Source organism: Callorhinchus milii, unplaced genomic scaffold, assembly GCF_018977255.1.
Source record: "Callorhinchus milii isolate IMCB2004 unplaced genomic scaffold, IMCB_Cmil_1.0 Scaffold20, whole genome shotgun sequence".
In the NCBI taxonomy this organism is placed as follows: Eukaryota; Metazoa; Chordata; class Chondrichthyes; order Chimaeriformes; family Callorhinchidae; genus Callorhinchus; species Callorhinchus milii.
The window spans coordinates 2,084,871-2,107,107 of NW_024704761.1; the positions used below are offsets into that span (position 1 = coordinate 2,084,871).

A 22,237-nucleotide genomic window follows, 5' to 3' on the forward strand; every position below is an offset into this window, starting at 1 on the left:
CGCTCATTATAATCACTATCTGTTGGCCAGGACACCAGGAAAGAGAGAAAAACGTCCAGCGACACCTTCCGTGACACAAATGGGGGAAAGAAATTAACCCCAAAAACCCAAGAGTTTGATTTTCATTTTATTTCTTAAAATTTACACACAGATAAAAATATAGTTTCTAAAAATTACAATATGTATGAATTTGCACGATTTTATTTCATTTCTGCCCTTATAACACTTAAATCTACACAGTAAAACGGATCCGTCTAGAGAAACAGCACAGGAGAAACTTATTCAATGTGTTTAATGCTGAAACCGCCAATACTGAACTCAACCCAACCTGCTTTAGCCCAGGTCCCAGTGTGAAAGCACAGCCAGCAACAGGAAATGTACAAAGAGCAAATAAACACAAGGGGAAGTAATCTTCTTCAGCCAAGCCAGGATTTCCTCGGCAGTAATAACATTCACTGCAGAGGAAAGAGCTTAAACCTTCAGCCTCCTGTCACTGGGGGAGGAAAGAGGAAGAGACGTCCAAGTGTTACATGCTGAACTTATTGCTTTGTATCAGGTACCTTGCCTGAGTGACCATCAATTCATGTGCGAGGCTGGACTGTGTCGGCGGAGAACCTTGGAACTTCTATAAGATCATGGCTGATCTGTACCTCAACTGGTTCGAAACCTTGAGAATAAATTCATATTTAAAGACCGCATAGACTCAAACCGCTGCAGTACATCAGGCTGTAAACTCCCCAATCAGAGTGATGTAGATTTGTCTCTGGCACTGAGCTCACACACTCCATTTTACCCTCTTCCCAGGAACGATGAACCAACGAGGCTGTGCGACTGCCAGCGGAGACCAGGGCTGATCACTGCCCCAGGAGCAGAACCTTTATTAAACGTTGGACTGAAACGTGCGCTGAGCAGCGAGTCGTCTTTTTAAAAAAGGATTTTTTTTTTTTTTGAAGGGTTAGAATGATGATAATCCTTGCGTTTGATATAGAGTCGTATCACGCCTTTAAAACGTCGCAAAGGGTTTCACAGGATACACTGGAAAGTGAATCGACTATGTATTTTGTGGGCAAAACAATGACACTGGGAAAGGGCAGAAGCTCAAACCTCAACGCTCACAAACCCCCACCCGCGCCCCCCACTCGCCTCCCCAGCCATTGCACATTAACACACTGCAGCCCAGCCTTAGTTACACTGAATTCTTAACTAGAGCTCCTTTAAGGAGGGTCGTCACGGAACAGTTTTACAAAGTTATTTCATCGTCACGAGCGACTTGCTATCAAACTAGCTCACGGAACAAACATTACAGCATCATCTCTCGAACGCCATCATCACAGGAGATATTCCATCATTTGTAAAATTATTGCATAATTCCAGTTAGAAGTTCCATGAGAGATGACCGAATCAAAACTAAACTGAAAAAAAATACAAATTGCTAAAAAGTACTTGATATTCCAGCCAGATCTCAGCCCACAAGGAGTCTCCCCCCTCTCTCTCTCTCTCACTCACTCTGTCTCTCTCAGCGTCTCACGAGGAAAAACAATTACAAATTCTTCCATTTAAAAAAAAAAGAAAACTGAAAGCTACAGGGTGCAGTTCGATGCCAACCCTCTCCTCGGGGTGAGAGGTTTGATTGTAGGGAAAGCTTTTGCACACGTTATTCTGACAGCATTTATTAGATTCCATGGAGCAGCGAGGCAGGAGATCAAGAATAAAGCGATTCGCTGATCATTTTGCTAAAGTATTTATTAGATTCGACAGCGAGGGTAAGCGGGAAGATAAGGAATAAAACAGATGCTGTATTTTCTATCCCCCCTTCTCTCCCCACCCCCAACACACACACACAATTTACCTGATCAAATGGAGGAATCATCTTATTGAGCCTTACAGTGGGTAAGTTGGTGTTTATAAACTATCCTTCAATTAATTCTCCCCCAATCGCCTCTTAATTCTCTCCCTCTCTACATTGCTCAGATCCACATCATTATCCTCAGCCCTAATAAATTCTTCAATAGGACACACTCTTCAGTTTGTTCCATGGACTTTGGAATACTGACCAGTACAGCTCATGGGTGATTCTCCCCACCACCAGCCAAGGCACAAACCAATTGTAGCACCCTCCTCTCAATTGCCAGCTCAACTCATAAGCCTTGGGGGGAAGAAGGGAGAGAAAGATCTCAGCTAGGAGCTGGATAAGCTACATCAAAGTTTCTCAAGGACTTGTCCAGAGTCCGAAACCAGCTCCTGATGGTTCCAGCCAGAGATCTCCTCAGATTGACTGAGCTGACAGGCTCTTTACCGATGATCATCTGCTCACTCAGAAACCCTTTGGTTCCAAAACACACAGGAAAGACAGAACTAGAGACCCACTGGAGAGGTCGCTGGTTTATCAGACAATTCATTCATTTTGTCTCATCCGACAATTATGTACAGTTATTTGCCAAAAAAAATCAGTTCATGTGGAATTTAGTGACAGGGAATTCTATGGAGCTCAGGGAAAGGAGGAGGGGGAAACCCACCAACCAGAAAGCCGTGGATCCACCACAAGTAGCCGCGAGGTCTATCGAGGTCCTTATTAGGGTCCTGCTCGTCCGGCGACGTCTCAGTGCAGAGCTGAAGCCAACGTCCGCCTGCAGTGAGGTGCTGCCAGAGGCGGACTGGGACCAGCTGGATGGAAGGAAGAATGGCTGGAGCCAGGCCCAGCCCGGCCACTGAGCCTGGCTACCTGGGCTGGACTCAACACGTGACCAGACAGACGCCCAGTCCTAGGTGTTAGACAGAGCTCCAATGGTCAAACAAGGGGTGGGAGGGAGACCTTGCATTTCCCCCTCCAGTCTCTCCCACCCGATTCATTCCACAAGGGTTTTAGTACAAGGAAGTGGCCTGGCTTTGACGAAAGGACAAACCCAATCACTCGGGAAAGGAATGTAAATGATTTGATTGAGAAGGAAGATGACAGGAGTGGACCTTCCCAAGAGAGAGAGAGAAAAAAACATCAATAAAACTAGATGAATTTGAAGAACAAATGAACTAAAACATTCTTTGTCATAAACCAAAAATCAAATGCGTATCAAACAGAAAGACAGACAGACAGTGTGAGGAACAATGTGACTGACTGACTGAGCGACAGACGCCAGCTATTTTGCTCCTTTACAAGTTGCTGAAGAGCTCGTTCTTCTTGCTCCAGTCCATCTGCGGTGCACGCTTGGTGGAGCGTTTGGAGTGGACCTTCTCCTTGGCTGCGGCCGCAGACATGCTGAGGTTCAGCCCCACCTCCTCCAATGGCGCCTTGTTCTCGGGCTTCGCCTGAGACACGAGTGACACGGGGTTAATTTCCATCACAAAGCGACACGGTTTACGTTTCCTTCAGAGACTCGGACAAAGAACCACTTCAGAGGAGTGCGGAGAAAGCGAAAGAAAGCTGTACCCACTATAATTAATTATTTAGGCATTCCGCCCACAAAATGTACAGTCGGGGGGACGGACATGTGGGCCTAACAGATTTCCGAATGATGAACAATTTTGTGGTTGTCAAAGGATAAAGGGAGACGATTTGCCCTGATCACCAAGTGAGTAAACACAAGAGAAATGTTAGATACGCTTTATATGTGGCCGAGGCGTGTTTTGTTATGAAATGCGGCATTTAAACATTCACAAAAAAGGCTTCTGGTCAGCATCGAGTCAACGGTCAACAAACAGCACTCAAGGACATGGTGAGAAAATCTTACCTGTTCCAGCTGAGCACTCATCTTCCTGCCTGGAGATGTTGGAGTGGAGGGAGGAGACGAGGCAGTGGAGGAGGGGGCTGATGATGTGGCTTGTGTGGAGACATTTCCATTTGCCTGGAAAAGTGTCAGGATCAAGAGAAGTCAACGTTAGCATCTGCAGCTCAACAGCCCATCAGCCCACAAACAAGTTGAGAACCAAAGAAAGAGCGAATGCCGTTCATCTCCACACACGTTACAAAGGGTAATATTCAATTCTAAATAAACAGCTTTTCAGGAAGTCAATAAGCTCGGGGCATTAAGTGTTTCACAATAAACCGTCTGTGCTGGGAGCCGATCAGCTGTGTCTCAACCCACATTCCAGCTCCACACACAAGAGTCTACGCACACCAGGTCAGCCCAAGGGGGAGATTAACACAACACAGGAGTTACTGTGCCAAAGACCGATACTGGATTATTGGCAACATCAGCAAGATTCGGCCCAAGATTAATAAAAGGTTAAAAGTGTCACGAGACAGAGAGCCAGAGAGAGCGCGAGGAGGGGTGGGTGGGGTGGCGTAAGTGGGTAAGTTCCAGGCCCCTCCACCCCACTCCTGCAGGTGTCAGTCCCAGCCCCACACTGGAGCTCAGCAACGACTTGGGAGATTGTGGGAGACGTTGCAAATACCTCTCGCTTGCCTGCCCCGTGACTCGGATATAAATATTATATATATTTTTTTTGCCTTTTCACATTGCCTTAACTCAGAGAGTAAGACTGCTTCTCAGAGAGTTAGCAAAGTAACGCAAGCTCCATACCTTCTGTTCCATGTCACCGTTTAAGACCAGCAGCGGCAGAGGACCTGAAAGAACAAAATAATTTGACTTTCAGAAATTCAGAGCAGGAGGTGGCTGTTCAGCACATCGGGTCTCAGAGCAAAGTGATCCCCCGTCCCACTGCCACACCCCACCTGCCCAGCCATAATCCCATCACTGCCCCCGCCCTAACCCCATACCCCTTCAAGCCACCATCACAACATTGTCAGTCAGAGAACCAGAGGCTTCGCCCCCACCCCCAAGCACCATCATTGATCCATCTTTAATCAGAGTGATGCCATTTGCTGTATTTCCCCAAACAGTTGATTGTGGTATTGATCTGCAGCAATCGTCTTCGGATGGTTTAACCATTGCTGATCTCTGCCACCCCCTCAAGAGGTACCCCAGCAAGCGGTTATGTGTGGACATGAACATACACCCAGTGCTTCTCGATACAGTCTGGGCCATTGTTCAACAGCCACAGGCCTTGTTATACTGTGCCCAGAGCCCCAGTGGGGAGGGGGAGGGAGGGGGGAGATGATTGAAAACCTCGATAAACGGCAGTTAAAAATGCTGAGATATTGTGAGGCGCGAGAGAGCTCTGACGCTGACTTCAGTAACAATGAAACCCAGTGGCAGTGGTCTGGTCTGGCTGACATCTTGTCTACACCGTGAACGATTAATGACTCTAAATCATTCTGTGAAGAAAACCGATGTCTGGCAAATCCAGGGCAAGCCACGTTACACAGCGAGAAAACGGACAGTCTAATTGCTGCTGGGATCTGTTGGCTCGCTCCTTACCGAAGCCCTGATGACCAGCATCTCTCACCCCTCCCTCCCTCGTGTCAGAGCCCCATCGTACAGTCCCAGAGTCTGTGGGATGCATTTAATAATAATAATAAGTGTATAGTCAATCATCCGTTCACTCAACACAATCACACAGCCTACAGCACAATGGGAGGTGGTGGGAAAAGTGCTGAATGGAAGCCAATCACTTCTCAAAGGCAGTGGGAGAGAGGGAGAAAATTAGCAGATTTGCTTCCAGTGTGTGTCCCTCCCGACTGGCCGAAAGGCACGAGAATAGGGAGCAAACACTTTCATGCTTTGTGGGTGTTTGTGCCCCCCACCCCCATTACATCTTCCAGGCCAGCAGCCAAGGCCACCCCCCCCACCCCCACAAGCTGCATACACTGAGAATACAGGAGCGACAAACTGCATTCACACTGACTGCTCCAGCCCAAACCTTCACTTCTCCTCCCAAAGCTCTAAGCGGCTGGAACAGACAGCAATCCCGTATCCTTCAGGTCAGCAGAGGGTTGGACTCGGGACACTTGGAGCAAGGATTAAGGTCCTCGAGGGCTGGGAGCGGTGGGCTCTCGGCAAGTCTCAACTGGAAGTGAAGCCTGGATTTCCAAAGAGCAGCGCACAACACAAGAGAGCCCTCACTCCAGAGAGAGAGAGAGAGAGCTCCCATTCTTCTACCTTCGTCAAGGACACAGCCCGTTACCTAGTTACGGCTGAAAGGATTTAGTTTTGAATACAGACCACCCAATGTTTGCAATTGTAAAGCCTTTCTGAAAGGCGGAATTTAATTATTTGGAGATTGGCAGCACACTGGACCATGAGTTCAAGATCTATGATTCACACTGAAGGGCCAAGTCTTCAGACAAAACGGGCAGATGAGTTAGCGCCACTTCACGTATTCGTATTGAAATGCACGGACATCCTTCCCCTCTCCCGAACAAGTCAGTGTCTCAGGATGTGGGCAACCCTGGCACTATCCCCGGGCGTCCTGAGAAGTTGCTGGGGGGGGGGGCGGGGGAGGACTTCTCTAAACCCTGCCTTTTCATAGATAGCGAGGGGTTTGTGGGGGCCCTGCACAGGGGAATTGGAAGAGAGCCACACTGTGTGGAGCTGGAGTCAGGCACAGACCAGACTGGGAAAGGTCGGAACAATTGACTCCCGAGTTTCGCGCACAAAATACAGTCAATTAGCTATTACAGTGTATCTGGTGAAGCTTCTGAGACGTCTCGAAGACGCGATAAGGCGCTGCATCAAATGCAGCCTGGTTTCGTGGCTCTGTCTGGTGCGAGTTCAAATAAACCAGATTTATTTATAAATAAAAACCCTGTTGGCTCAGCGCTGGGTGGGCTGAACCAAGAGCTACTTGAGATTCCTTCCTTAATGGTTTGTGATCAGAACGACCCCGGGGTGGGGGCAAAGAGGGGGCTATAAAAAGGACAAAAAGAAATTATGTAACTTATTTTCCTTCATTTCCAGCAGGAGAGGTTTGAACAAAAAAAAACTCCCTCTAGACTTCAATTCCCTTTCAACGTTTAGAGTATTTCCACCCAATAATGGAGCAACATGGGCTGCAGCGAAACATCCACAGCTCCTCAACCACTCTGTGGCAATTCCCATTGTTTAGCTGAAGAATACCATTTACTCCCGACTGAAATCTTGATTGAATAGATTCCTGATGACCTGCACTGACATCTCAAACTGGGGCCAAAACACGAACAGCAAAACAGGATGTGAAAACTAGCACCACCCAGAGTAAATATTGAGCCACGTGTGTGTGTTTGGGGGGTGGGGGGGAGAGGAACTGTTTGTGTTTGTGCGCGCACTTGGGTGTGGTGGGTGGAGATGGGGAGTGCACTTAGGGTGGGTGGGGGGGGGGGGGTGGGGGAAACAAGACAGGAAGCAGGCCGGTGTATGCTGGAGAAAAGGTGATTCACAAACATAGAAATATTTAAAGCGCCTTTCAGGTCAGGAAGACATCCCAAGACGCTGACAAACAAATAAATGCGTGGCTTTACTCAGCGACACGGTCAAGTCACTGAGCAAAACCATTCAGACCAGAGAGACTGGACTCCGGGTTGTGTTGTGTCAGTAGATCCTCGCTCACTACCATCAGCACAAGTAGTCCTGGGGTTAGAGGGCAAATCATCAACCGTGGGGCTCTTTCACTCTCCTCAAATGCTGCATTCACCCACAAAATACATAGTCAATTCACTTTGCAGTGTATTCTGTGAAGCACTTTGAGACGTCTTGCAGACGTGATAAGGCGCTATATCAAATGGAAGGATTATTATTATTTTTAGCTCCAGTCAGTACAAACAATACAGACTGAAAGTGGAAGAGCGGTTACTAACCTTGAGATGAAAGTCGGGTTACCTACACTCCTGATTCTAATATTTCATTAAAATTTCAATCACAAGGCAGGGATAAACGACTCGGTGAGTCATCAATCGCCCTGGCTGTCCACAATGGGAGAAGTCAGAGGAGTCTTTGTAATAAAGATTCCTTAAGCCTCCTCGACAGAAGAAAGGGATACCTGAGATCCAGAATAAGCTTCACAAGCCTCAGCTCATGTTCTCCTGAAGAGCAGGAATGAGATTTGTAACGTAAATCACACCACATCCTCCCTGACTGCAGCTCCGTACGCATCGCAGAGGCATTTCAATCAGCACCAACTCACCGCAGAGGATTACAATCTGTGGCCCATTGGTTCATCATCCAGCCTCTCGCACAGCTCCCAATCTCTAGCGCTAAGCATTCAGTGCTTTGCTTCCTTTCTCAGCTGATGTATTGATCTCACCCTCTCAGCCCTCTCCCCCCAAACCACCTCCATTCCTGGCTCTCTTGAAGCTCCCACTCCCCCCAACCTGGTACCTTGTTCCAAACTAGTCAAGCTGCCTGGGGCGCTAGCCTGCCCGAGGGGCACTCTATAAATGCAAGTTGCTGTTGTTCAGATCGTCATTCTTCAAGCACAAAAGTACTCTCAGATCAAAGCAACATTTGACAACAAAGCATGTTTGGAAAACCAGAGCTAATGCCCCCCCCAAAACACAGGGGAAAACAATGCTACAACCCATCAATACGATGCTCAGTGTCACTGGCAATAAGGAGCAGAGCTGAGGCAGCTGAAACAGGGCTCGCAGTTCAAAGGGATGAAAACAATAAATCAGTTCGCAACAGAGTGACCGGAACAAAGAGCAGTGAGAATGGGAGCAGGCAGCCAGCCTGGGGCTTTGCCATTGTAAATGTATCATTCATTCTAACCACCACCAGAGCTCAGGTAGCCAAGACCACATAAAAAAGTCAGTCACTCATTTCATGGCTGTTTGTGGGACATTTGTGGATGGATATTTGTTTGTTCAGCGTATCAGGGGATATGTAGCAAAGGCGTGTAACTGGAGTTCAGGTACAGATCAGCCATGATCTTATACAATGGCGGAACAGGCTCGAGGGGCTGAATGGCCCCCAGCACTGCAGTGGAGCGTCAGCTTATAGTATGTGATGCCAAGTCCCAATGTGGGGGCTTGAACCCACAACCTTCTGACTCGGAGGCGAGAGCGTTACCCACTGAGCCGGGGCTGACACACGAGGGGTGGCCGGATGCAGACCCTGGCGGCCGGTACCTGTCAGGTGAGCTTCCGATGCTAAGACTTTGCATTTCCTGAAGAATTTGTCGGTCTCTGGGTCGACCACCAGGAGGGAGGTCTCGTCCCCGCCGGCTTTGATGGCCGTCACCACGTCAGAGTGCTGCTTCCCCTCCATGCTCACACCGTTCACCTGCGGCAGAGAGGAGAGGTCAGTCGCGGGAACCAACGACAACAACATCACATTACATTTACACAGCGCCTTTCACGTCAGGAGGGCCTCCCAAAGCGCTGGAACCAAAGGGATCTGCACCCGAGTTGGTGTTTGGGTGGAGGGCAGGGGTAAGAGGGTAACCGAAGGAGCAGTCGAAGAGATGGGTCTTAAAGGAGGCAAAGGGAGGGAGCGCGACGGAACGGACTGTGGGGTGGAGTTCCAAAAGGTGGGGGCAGAGAGAATGAAGGCCCGTCCACCAATGATGGAGTGGACAAGGCGGGGGACGTGAAGCCAGCCGGAGCCCGCTGGGCAGAGGGAGTGGACAGGTTGGTAGAGGGTTAGGTTTACACTACAAGCTTACACTACACAAACCACACGCACGCGCGCAGTCTCTCACTGCAGTTTTACCAAATGACCCACCAGAGGAGCCAGACAAGGTTTGAAATCCAATGCTAGACGGTGTGAGATGGCAATCCAGACTTACACACCTCCACAATCCTGTCCTGTGGCAGCAGCCCTGAGCTCTCGGCGGGGGAGTCGGAGTCCACGGCTCGGATGTACTGCCCGGCCTTGGACTTCTCGCTGTGCAGGTTGAAGCCGTAGCCATTGGGGCCCTTCTTCATGCGACACAGACGAGGACGAAGCTCTGTCTGTACATCTGACGATTCCTGAAACGGCAGACGCTCAGAGTGAGGAGAGAGAGAGAGACAGACACAGACACACACACACACGCAATGCCAATGTTAGCAGAAACTGATTTCCTGTTTATAGCACCGGGCATTTAATGACACCGAGGAAGAGAGCGTCTGTGTTCCATCCAACAGGACGGTGCCTGTCTTCCCCACTACAGAAGCACAGAGCCGCGGCCAGGAGCCAGGCTCCTCTCTGGGAAACTCCCTGGGACAAACAGACAGTTGTTAATGTCACCAAACCATCATTGTAATAGCTGCTCACTCGCTCGCTCCCAAGCATCCGAACAAACAGTTGGGTATATTTTTCGGAGGAGGCTGGCGCACGTCCTGTTTCTCCCGGGTTACCACGGCTACCACACGCTAACGTCACGTGTCCATAATGCAGGCTATTTACCTAACAGGAGAGACCATCAGGAGGGGACTCTGGGTGTAAAATCAAACAGACATTGCGGTAAATCTCCTGAGGACAACTTGGGAAAGCCTGGCAGATACAGCAGGTCACCGAGTAGACGAATTGATCAGTTATCACCATTCCCTCACTGAACGGACTGGCTCGGTGACGTGTCGAAGAGTATCCGCGGACGATGATGCGGTCAGCGCCCGCGGCAATGTTGGGCAGGAGCCAGAGATTAAACGGCAGAGCCGTCAATTACAGTGAAGCCAGAAGCCCTGCCCCCCCACCCCCCACAGGTGGAATATAGAATTGACAGGATCACGGGGGGGTGGGGGAGATGCAGGAAGCGAGCATTGTTGCTGCCTTCTACTCTGTGTGTGCGTATAACAGATTGTGTTGTGGAGAGTAACTGTCAGCATCAATCACCTTCCAGCTCAGAGACGAGACAGACCTGAAGCTGAACTCCCGGCCTCAGCCTTGCCCCATGAGCGCGCGCTCTGCTCTCTCTGTTTCTCTCTCTGGGACATTATCCCCAAGGTCTCAGCTCCTCCATTAGTAGCTTTTGTTGTCTCTCTCGCTCTTTCTGCAGCTCGGCAATCGACGATAAAGCTCTCCAACGGGCTCAGCGCAGTGTGGGTAACAGACCGCACTCGCTGCAGCTAAGGTTTCACAGGTGCATTGAGCGCAAGGAAATCACAAGCGGCGGGGGGAGGGGGGGGAGGGGAGAGAGAGCGGTCGTGTGCGAAAGTGGGGGTGAGAGAGAAGCAAAGTGTACACTCTGAAACAACTACATAGGAAACCACTTCAGAGCCACACTGCTGCACACCAGATTTCCTTGCTTTTAAAGCCCTCCAAAGCTTTGCTCCTCCCTACCTCTGTGACCTGCTAATCCCATACAGGCCTGTCCGCTCCCTCCGCTCAACAAGCTCCAGCCTGATCCATGTCCCCCATTCAGCCCGTTCCACCATCAGCAGTCGGGCTTTCAGTCTCTCTGCCCTCACCCTTTAGAACTCCATCCCACAGTCCCTTCGCCTCACTCCCTCCTTTGCCTCCTTCGAGGCACATCTCAAAACCCTTCTCTTCGATCGCATCTTCGCCCACTTTCCTACCCCTACCTTTCCTACCCTCCACCCCTCCTGATCCCCAACCCCCAGCTCGGGTGAAAATCCTTGACTGTTCAGCCCTTAGGACATCCTCCGGTTGTGAAAGGCACCGTGTAAACCTGATGTGTTCCAGTTTGAGAAACGATTTTGTAATCACTGAGGGCAGACAGTCTATGTGGTTTGTTTACCCTCTCACAGCGGTGTCACTGAGACAATCACAGAATAAATACCTTCCGCTCTACATTGCCATTGATAACAGTCTGCTCTTCCCACCCTGAGAGAACAGGACACACTGTTCTCATGCTAGTGTAATTACCAATAGAAAGTATATACGAGACATTGTTTGCTGCCTTTCTATGACACTTACGATGGCTGAGGCCGATAACCCTCAGAGTCCTGACGCCTGAAAGCTTGGCATCCGTGAGGAAGGTTGGGATAGAAAGTCACCAAGCGAGCAGCCACTTTGATAAGGAACACAGAGAAGCCACTAAAGGCAGGGCTGAACATTAGGAGCTACCATATGGATAACTTAACAAGAACCAGTCACGTTCCTCAAAACGAGGACAAATAGAACCTTTTTTGCCACATTATTGATTTGTGTGTGTGTGTGTGGTGGGGATATGAAAGAGGCCACTGCTTGCTGAGTGGGAAGTGCAGGTGGGTTGGTAAGGTTTCAGAAGGCCATGAAGGTGTAAGACCGTGGAGGCTTTAAACGTGAGGATCTTGAAGGTGGTCCTCTGGGGGATGGGGAGCCGGCGAGGATGGGGGGCGATCGGGGAACGGAGTCTGGACCACAATGATCTAATGAGCCTTAAGCCCACCACTGAGAAAAATATGCCGATTAAGAAGAGCATGGTGAAATGCCAAGAAAAACACTGTGTGTGCAGACAGTGTAAATAGATTCCTTCTTATTTAAGCACTGCACATGACCAACATCGTTGATGGACAAGTGAGAATTTTTTTAAATGCCCCCCCCGGAAAAGTGCTATATATATATATATATGTAAACCGTTCAGAAATCTGGATCCATCTACACAGCAGCAATGTACATCTTGTTCCTCCCTCCCTCCCTCCAGTGTTGCCTGCACTTAACTCAATAAAGCAGGCAAGGCAACCCATACCCACATCTCAATCAATGCTAACGCATGCCTGACTAGGAAGTGAGCAAGCACAGCCCAAGCTAACATATCCACTTCCGCCTCTTCCTCTGTGACCACCGCAGTGTATGTCAATTAGGAGGAGGCCAATGTGGAGGGAATTTCAAAGCATCAGGCACGTAACTGTTGACAGGCCTCCAATGCACAAGCAAGCTCCCCTCAGCTTTCTGTGCTTGTATGTTTGGATCATTAATTTACTTGACCTCGTACCAAGTACCCAGTGTTACAAATTGCTTCTCGGCCTGCGGCCAGATACGCTGGTTCAGTCTGGATCTCATCTTTGTATCGTCTCCAGTATTTGTTTGAACTAAACCAGATAGAAAGATTCAAGTTCAAGCCTGAGCACATTTGCTGGAACAATACAGCCGCCTTCTAATGAACTGTTCACCAGAATATTTACATCCTTTTCTCCAAACGTAAAATTAAATAATCCTTCCGTTCGATTCAGTGCTAGAATGTCGAAACATCCCAAAGTGCTTCACGGCAACTGTGGGTTTTGGCCAATCTGACAATGCAGGGCTCCCAACTCTGGAGTGCGGTGCAGACTGTGTTACAATGAATATATAGATCTGGTAACAGGGCAAGTGAGTTAGATCACAAGACAGAGGCTGCCTAGACTACGAGTTGTTGTCCACAATCTCGTGATCAAGACAAGGGTTTGCAGGTCACACTGCTCCAGTGGCTTTATTGGAGCTGGTCCTTCAGTTCATGAGATCATGGATAAGCCAAGCCATCTGCTCTCTGTAAACTTTAGCTTGAAGTTGTGCCAGTCAGGACTTAGTACTGGAGCAGCAAACTGTTAACCCACAAGACTGATATTCTTTTCTATGATGGAGGGAGGGAGGCGACTGAATTGCTGGAATACCCTCAGTGAAACACTGAAACATAGAAGCTTATAGCACAGAAAGAGGCCATTTGGCCCATCGTGCCTATGCCGGCTCTTTGAAAGAGCTACCAGCTAGTCCCACTCCCCCGTAGTCCTACACGTTAAAAGCTTCATGAAGAGTATCCAGTCTAAATGTGCCAAAGCCAGACTATTGTGGTGCTTCAAAACAGGATGAAAAGGCATCGGTCGGTCACTTCAATAAGGACATTTGGCCGGACGAGTGGAGCCTTTGAATTGAATGCATAAATCTCTGGGTGGAAAGACAGAACGTGCAGCGTTGATTAATGTGGCTCAAATTAAAGGCAGCTCTTGGCTGGGAGGTCTCTTCTATCCTTATCAATGTTGAGGAATTCTAAGGATGCAGAGTTTGAATGTTTTTTTTGAAAAAAAGAAAAAAAGAAGATGGAAAGCATCTGTGAAGATAGAGGCTCATGGATAAACTCTTAGCTCCAAACCCAGACACGTTCCACTGGCCAGTGTGTATTTCAGCAATCACATACCCAATTCCAATCTCCCACGAAGGGCAACACAAGGTCATGAAAACTATTGCTCGGGAATAAATCAAACACACAAAGAACAAAGCAATGTCACACCTTTGAAAGAAAACAGTTTTGCTATAAGATCGGATTAGGTAACCGGCGTTGGTGCAAAGAAATTCGACACGTACGTAAGCAAACTGCAAAGCTGACTTTATAATAATAATCATCCTCACATTGGATATGCTTGATCCAGTGCCTTTCACGTTGGGAGGACCTCTCAAAACACCGCGCAGGATATAGCGTAAAGCGAAGTGACTGTATTCCGCAGGTGAAATAAGATGGATACAAATGCATTGATACCACTGTCCAGAGCACCCATGGAAACAGCCTATGGAAACAGTCGCTAGTTTTCCTGCTAAGTGTATACATACTCAACCTATAATCATCCCATAACAGCTAGCAGGGATAATTACAGGTTATATACATCAGCAGCACAAGTGAGCCATCATTCACTTACTTCGCTGCCAGTTAACAGTCAACATTGTGCTCTGTTGACTGTTGCAAGACCCACCCATGAAAGAGGCTGCTAAAAGGAAACATTCTTGGAAAGAGCAGCGGGTGAGTCACTGTTGAGCAATACATCCTGCCTGTTCTAATTAACATTGACCACTGACATTACCCCGCACTTATTTACGCACGGAATAAGTTCGGGAAACTTTCCACCGGTGACACTGCTTGTTCAGACGATTGGGTTAAAGAAGCCAAAGTGCCTGTCCTAACTGATTAAACCTGGGCACCAGGGTCTTGCCTCAAACCACCACTCGCAAGCTTTCCAGCAGGAGTCACTAGTTAGTCATAGTGAGGACTCCGAGGGGTGGAGATCTTCTTCTCACTCTTGTGGAGAAGCAAGATGCCAACAGTTGAGCAAAGAGCAGTGGGTCACTGCTGTACCCAATTGGCTACCACATTTTGCCCACAAAATGTACAGTCAATTCACTTGACAGTATAAAGGGTCTGGCCTCCTCCGAGTCCTCCGCTCCACCTTCGGCGGCCGTGCCTTCAGCCACTCTGCCCCGAGGTTCTGGAATTCCCTTCCTCACTCCCTTCGCCTCGCTCCCTCTCTTCCTATTTTCAGGTCTCTGCTGAAGACCTTTCTCTTCCACCGCGCCTTTGGTCACCTTCCCTCCCCCTCCCCCCGGCTCAGCCCCGGGATCCATTATTGTGAAGCGCTCTGAGACGCAGTCCGGCGTGGAGGGCGCTATATAAATCCAAGTTTTTATATTCTGTGAAGCGCTCGTGCACACCTATGTGTACACACAATATATATTTTTATATTTTATAAATACGACACATCCCCAGCGTATTAGAACATGTGTGTAGATGTGGTGACACACTTGGCAATAATGTCAGAATGTCTGACATGGTGGTGGTGGGGGGGCAGGGAGGGCCCAGATCGGCTGGTTATCACCGGGGAGGAGCCACACCTACTCCATTGGCAGGATTGTTCTGGTATAAATCACGCTGGGGTCTGGCGCCAACTCTGAGCTTGAAGTGAAGCAGACTGTAACATTAGACAGAGCACCTGGAGCCTCGCTGGTCTCCCAGTCTCACTGGCGGCCCATTCACTGAATCAACCAATCAATCAATCCCACTAAAAAAAGACATCAGCCTCCCCTCACTTCACTTTACAGTAAATCCCGTGAAGCGCTCTGAGGCAGCCTCCTGACATCATTAAAGGTGCGAGACCAAAGGGAAGGGCTATTATTATTATTTCAGAATACAGTCTACAGCACAGCCCTGCTATAACACAGGCTCCAACGTCAGAGACTACATTATAACAGTATATTCTGTGAAGCACTTTGAGACATCTCAAAGATGTAATAAGGCGCTCTGTCAAATGCAAGTATTATTATTGTTATTATTATAACAAAGCACAAAGAGATGGCCAATTTGCAGATCACTGCTGAACAATCTCGTCCACTTAAAAAATTAACTCATTAAACTCCACCCTTCCTCCCAGCCCTCCCTCCCCCTCCCTAGCCTTCCCTTCCCTCCTCTGAAGTCAACTGCGCTGAATTAGGAGTCATATAAAAGCTCCCTTTGAGACCTTATGTATATTGTTCTCCCACAATCACTGAGTCAGATAAAGATCAAGAGGTTTCTGCACTAATGGAAAGAAACGTTTCTTTATGAAAAAAAGCTTTTGTAAGGAAGGAACCTAATAAATCAGGAGCCTAATAAATCCTGATTCAATGCCATAAAGGAGCTTTCATTTCCAGCCAGCTCATAGCCAAAGCTTTTGGCATCGAGGAAACAAATATCTTGAGCGCATCAAAAAACCAGCCACCCCTTTCACCAGCACAAACTGTAGGTCAGAGGAGACTGCCTCGCGGACGGTATTAATGTTTCACCAAACAGCAATCAACCCGTCCATCGTGCGTTGGGCAAGGCTGCGGAAAGACAGGCAATGTAACATGCAGTGTCTTGGTTAGTAAAGCATCCTAGGTCTAAAGAGGAAACAATGCAGACACATGGAGAGGGAATTGGAGGGTACAGGAGAAGGAAGAGGGATTAGGAGGGGTGGAGTATACACACTGGCATAGGCTTTATAGGACCATCTTTTGAGGATTTAAACTGTTGTTTCCTGTTGATAGTAACTATAGTAATTCCTCTCGTTAGGATAGAGGCTGAGGCTACCTCACAACTCCCCTCGACTTCCGGGCTCACAGTAAACACACACACGCACAGTTGGAGTTTGTTTAGTGCTTTGCTAAGTGTCCTGTCCTCGGTGATGTGAGCTTGGGAAATCTCACAACAGTCCTCAGCAGGTTTGAACACACAGCAGAAAAGTGCCCTTGATTCAAGCCGGCTCAGTGAGGCAGTAAAAACCAATCACATGACGGTGTATTTGGAGATTTACAGCATTGTTGTTTATGGGGACAACTTTAATCCGACCTGTACCCAGGAATGCAGGGACTGGAAACATTACCAACACCAATAGCTGAGCATAGGAGAGTTACAGAATCAATTAAACCTGGTCTCGGCCATCACTCCTCGTAGCCCAGTCCAGCTGTCCATTACCCTCTGTGTAAAGAAGGCCTGTCTCAAGACCTTCCTTTTCGACCGTGCCTTCGGTCATCTTCCTACCCCTGCTCTCCACCGCTCAGACCAATGCACGATACAGCAGAGTACCCACCCAGGACCTTTGTACTGCACATCTGATAGATGTCGCATTTCATCAGGTGTATAAAAGGTTGCTCAAAAGATACAGTGATTTAAAGTGCTACCTCTGCACAAACTAAATGATTGCAGAAAGTCCCAGAAATTCTGACCTAGTGTTAGAGACACGTGATTCCAACTCACCAAAATCCCCCAGAGCAGAACGCAGAATTTCAAAGTTTTACATCTACAAAGTGCAGTCACCACACCTCACAGTAAATCCTGAAAAGCCCTTTGAGACATCGACAGTGTGATACGCCACTGTATGAAATGCAAAGGTTATTTATCACTGCACCTCCTGTACTGGATTGGCCAAAAGAAAGTCCTAGGATTCTGAGGCAGTGGGGACCTGAGAGTGCCCAGGCTGCTGTCATTCATTCATTCGTTCATTCAAACGTCTGGGATGCTACCCTGTGTGAGCGGGGGCTGTACAAATGCAAGTTGCTGTTGTTGTTGAAGGCTTCAGCAAGAGTCAAAGATACGAGGGTGAAAAAGGCAACAATAATCCTTGCATTTGATACAGCACCTTTCATGCTGGGATGATGTCGCAAAGCGCTTCACAGGATTTACTGTAAAAGTGTAGTGACTGTATTTTGTAACCATCCCGAGCTTGAGGATTTTATATACCGCGCACTGTCCTGTATTACACTACCGTGTGGCGCTTTTACATTTGATCAACTTTGATTAGTAACTTATTCATTGAATCATTTCCCAGCAGAGTTCAGAATCACCAAACAAAAGTTACATTAACCATCGTGCCTGCCGAAGGCAGCATTGCGTGCCGGTGAGAGAGACAGACTGCTCAGTATCTGGCTGTCACACACAGGGAAACTGAAGGATGAAGATTGCAGCAATCTCTTCCAGAAACACGATTCCTTTTGAAGTTGCCTCAGGCCAGTGCGTTCAGCTTTCCTGTGCTTCGCTTGGAATCGCAAACGGACTCCAGATTAAGAGGCAGGAAGTTTATGTCATGTTTGGTATACAGCTGATAGGTGGTTCAGAGTTCACACGTTACTTCACACTGCGCTGAGGATTTTAGAGCAAGGGATTGGAACAGATTTTGCTCCTGTATTGGAAACCTTCTTTTGATTTATTCAATTCACCCTCTATTCTCCTCCTACGAATGGTGTTAAATTAGTATTGGAAGCCTGTACGTCAGCCTGGCTCAGTTGGGAGCCCTCCCAACTCTTGTGTTAGAAGACTGTGGGTTGAAGCCCCACATTGGGACTTTGAGCTCAGTCTCGCTGGGTGGGGTGTTGCACTGTCTCAGCAAAGTTACGCAGAGGCCGGCATTCTCCACTCCACAAGGCTCGCTTCATGACACGGAGGAGTGAGGAGGAGGCTCCGTCCTTCGGATGAGACGTTAAACCAAGGCCCCATCTGCCTGTTCAGGTGGATGTTAAAGATCCTGCGGCGCTATTGGACAGGGAGTTCCTCTCCCTCTGGTATCCTGACCAACAATCCCCCCAACTAAAATTGGTCACACGCTTTGTGGCTGTTTGTGGGGACGTTGCTGTGCGCGCACTGGTTGCTGCCTCTGCCACGAAATACTCAAGTCACCGCACCCTAGAACCTGTGCAGCGCTAATGGGATATCCTCCTGATGCGAAAGGCGCTGCATCAAATGTAAATTTAAAATACAGTCAATTCACTTTGCAGTGTATCCCGTGAAGTGCTTTGAGACGTCTCGAAGATGTGATAAATGCAAGAATTATTATTATAATTCTTTTAAAAAATTCATAGCATTAGAAGCAAGAGAGCTGCTCTGCCCTATCCCCACACTCCTGCAAGCCTGGTGTGTGGGAATGAGGTGGGCAGCAAGATTAAAAGAACAGCTTGCTCTGAGAGACAGTGCACACCAATGGGCTGAATGGCCTCCCCTATGCTGTAGCTATTTGCAATCGTTGACAACACTGTGGTCAGGCAGGGCAGGATGGTAATCACTTCTATTCTTAGCTCCAACAGGTTAAAAGTCGAGCATCTCGCAACCTTCTGCGTCAATCCCCGGTGCAAACGCCCACAAGTAAACTGTGACCCAGGACCCAGAGTCTCAGTGACACTGAGTTCAGACATTCTCCCCTCCACAAAGCACCACCTCAGGTTCCTCAGGAACCATTGAAGCCTGCGGAGGGATAGACTCCGGGCACAACAGGGCCCTGACAAGAGCAAGGATTAGGTGCAGATTAATGTCTGTTACAATCCAGCAAGGTTATGAGAGGTACACTGACTGCTCCAGTGCTGCCCGCTGTGATGTTTGGTGACATGTGGACTTACTGTTCCCTCGTCTAGGGCTATGTGGATGGTTTCCTATCAGGGAGACCAGGTGGTTGATCACCGGGGTCTTGTCAGCGGGAGCCTGAACACACAACTGAGACTATAACAACAAAACAACAAACAAGGTACAAACTGACCAAACTTAACACAGTCACCAGTGTGAGAGTCAGCAGCAATCAGCCCTCGATCACAGGCACCAGCCCCAAACAAGGCTGATTCAACAACAACTTGGAATTATATAGAGCCTTTCACTTCAGGAGTACGTCCCAAGGTACTCGAGCGTTTACTATAAAAGGATTCAATAGAGCGGACGTTATTAAGCAGTTTCCACTTGTTGGCAAGTGCAAACCCAGACGTTATAATTATAAGATGCAGCTCTGGATCCAACAGGGAGTTTAGGAAGAACAGAGGGTGGTGACAATGTGCTAAAAACAAAAAGCATCAATGTATTTAAAAGGAAATTTAATACGTACATGAGAGAGAAGGGAATAGAGGGTTATAAATAGGGAACTAGGAGTATAGGAGGCTTATGTTGTTTATGAACCTGAAGTAGTTGGTTCAACTCTGTGCCATCAGTCTATGTAACACTAAAACAAGTAGAGTGAGAGAATCAATACAAACAGGTAACAGGCTCCAGTCAGATGTACCAGTAGAGTTAGAGGGCGAGGGTGTGGAGGGAGAACTGGCCAGATGCCTTGAGATACAACACCGGGTTTAAACCACTCTGCCCACTCCTCGCATCATGCAATTTCCATGGAAATTAGCCTTGGAATGAATCAATGCAACAACGGCCTGTCTGTCGCTGAGCAAAGACTTAGTCAAGAGCAACTTCCAGGTCCTACCAACAAACCTGGCAGCTACATCAACAGGGAAGTCAGCAAACCAACTGGGAAGGAACCTGCTTAATACCTCGCAAACACATCGGCAATTAACCCCTACCCGTGAGGAGTCATGGGCACATGTTGGGAGTTTAAGACACTAATGGGAGGGCAGTTGAATGGGGAAATCAGGAAAGAGGAGGGTAAATTGGCTGTAGAGCCTTCTTCATCCAAACCGCTCTTGTGAGGTTCAGGCCAAAACTGGTACAATCGTCAGGGAAAGAGATTCCGAGGTTAAAGAGAGAGAAACCGCAAGCTATAGAGTGAGGGGAATAAAGTGATTGCTTCACTGCTTCACATTATTGGTTTGCAGGTCGGTTTGGTGGATTTGCTGCATGTTTTATTCATTTGCCTATTGTTCTGTGTTTTAATTTTAAATGGCCCAAAATTCCAGGAGGGATATTACTGTGGGAAGAATGGCATTTTGGGAACATCAGGAAGCACAGGGTGTGCTGTTTTCGGGAAGGCTTGGAGCAGATCAGGCTTCCCTTTGCACAAAAGACAATCGCTGACCCGGCATTGACCACACAGTAACCAACTCGGAGAGGAACCTGGGCCGCACCTTTAAGGCACTGGATTCGGAACACAATAAGATCCCCAACTCCTTTTTCCTGTCCCTCTTGGAAAAGGTGTATTCCGAGAGGATGGCAAGGAAGGGGATTAACCCCCCGAGTACTGGATATTCCTGAGCAAGACGCCAAGCGTGTCAGTGAGCTGCCTAGGATGAATGGTTTGATCTACGAGCAGAGACAGGAGGAAATGGGCCTATTTTCACTAGAACAGAGAAAACAGAGAAGACAGGATGGAGATCCTTAAAATAACAAGAGGGTTTTGATAGAGTCGATGGGGAGAAATTATTTCCACTGGTCGGTGAGTTACTAGAGGGCATCAATTTAAGGGAGTCAGTAAGAGAGCAAATGAACTTTTAAAAAAACAGACACACAGAATTAGGTCACTTCAAAATACCAGTTGACGTCTGATGAGCCAGAAATGACTGATGCAGAACACAACCCGCAGGAAGTGACACTGATGGCAACCTGTTTACCCCCAAGTCGGCCTTTTTTGCACAGAAAGTAGCGCCCAACTATTAAGGTGAGTTGGGACTTTATGAAGCCACAATTACCGCACTATAACAAGGTTCCACTGTGTCTATATGTATAAATACAAGAATAAATAGCAACATGTAGCCTTTTTACTTCTGTAATCAAATGGTCCCGTTGACAACCCAAACTAAGGTGCAGTTTCATCAAAAACCACACTGCCACTTCTCTACAAGAACGGGCTCCCTCTGCCTCCTCATCCTCCTCGACCACTCTGCTGCCTTCGGATACCATGGACCACTTCATCCTCCTCCACTGTCTCTCCTTTCAACCTTCAAGATTCTGTCCTTGAATGGTTCAGGTGTAACCCTAACCCTCACACCACCTCCAATTTGTCTCCGTCAAGTTTCTCTTCCAGCCCCCCGCACAGTCTCATGCGGTGCTCCTCAGGCCTCTGTCCTCGGTCCCCTCCTCTTCACCCTCTACATGCTCCCCCTTTGGTGACATCATTCACATGCATGGGGTCAACTTCCACATGTACGTGAATGACACCCAACTATCTCTCTGTCTCTATCCTTGATTCAGGACAACTGCTGTCCTGACAGACTGTCTGTCTGACATCAAGTCCTGGATGAGAGCTAACTTTCTACAGCTGAATGTGAGCAAGAATGAGGCCCTCCTGATGGGCTCTCACCAGCACCTCAGCACCTCAGGCACCGGCAGCATCAGCTTTCACGGTTGCACACTCCACCTCACCAGTTAGGAACCTGGGCATCTTGTTCGACCTCCAACTGTCCATTCTCCCCCATATCCGTGCCATGACCCACTCTGCCTTCCTCCACCTCCACAACATTGCCCGACTACGCCACTGCCTCACCCCTCAGCTCGCCTGCTGACCCCCTATCAACGTGTCCGCTCCCTCCGCTCAGCAGGCTCCGGTCTCTCCAGGTCTCCCACCCTATCATTGGCGGCCGGGCTTTCAGCCTCTGTGCCCCCACTCTTT

General features: G+C 48.3%; 1 protein-coding gene across 1 annotated transcript in view; it reads right to left on the minus strand.

The window, feature by feature from the left end:
- Positions 1-114: 114 nt before the first annotated feature.
- LOC103175745 (Na(+)/H(+) exchange regulatory cofactor NHE-RF1) overlaps positions 115-22,237 on the minus strand; it is a 35,218-nt gene continuing 13,095 nt past the window's right edge. The window contains exons 2-6 of the mRNA XM_042342523.1: positions 9,602-9,781; positions 8,939-9,092; positions 4,518-4,561; positions 3,726-3,839; positions 115-3,303 (exon numbers count right to left, since the gene is read on the minus strand). Coding sequence (XP_042198457.1) covers positions 3,148-3,303; positions 3,726-3,839; positions 4,518-4,561; positions 8,939-9,092; positions 9,602-9,781 — 648 coding nt within the window. The 3' untranslated portion in view covers positions 115-3,147. The remainder of the gene's footprint in view (positions 3,304-3,725; positions 3,840-4,517; positions 4,562-8,938; positions 9,093-9,601; positions 9,782-22,237) is intronic.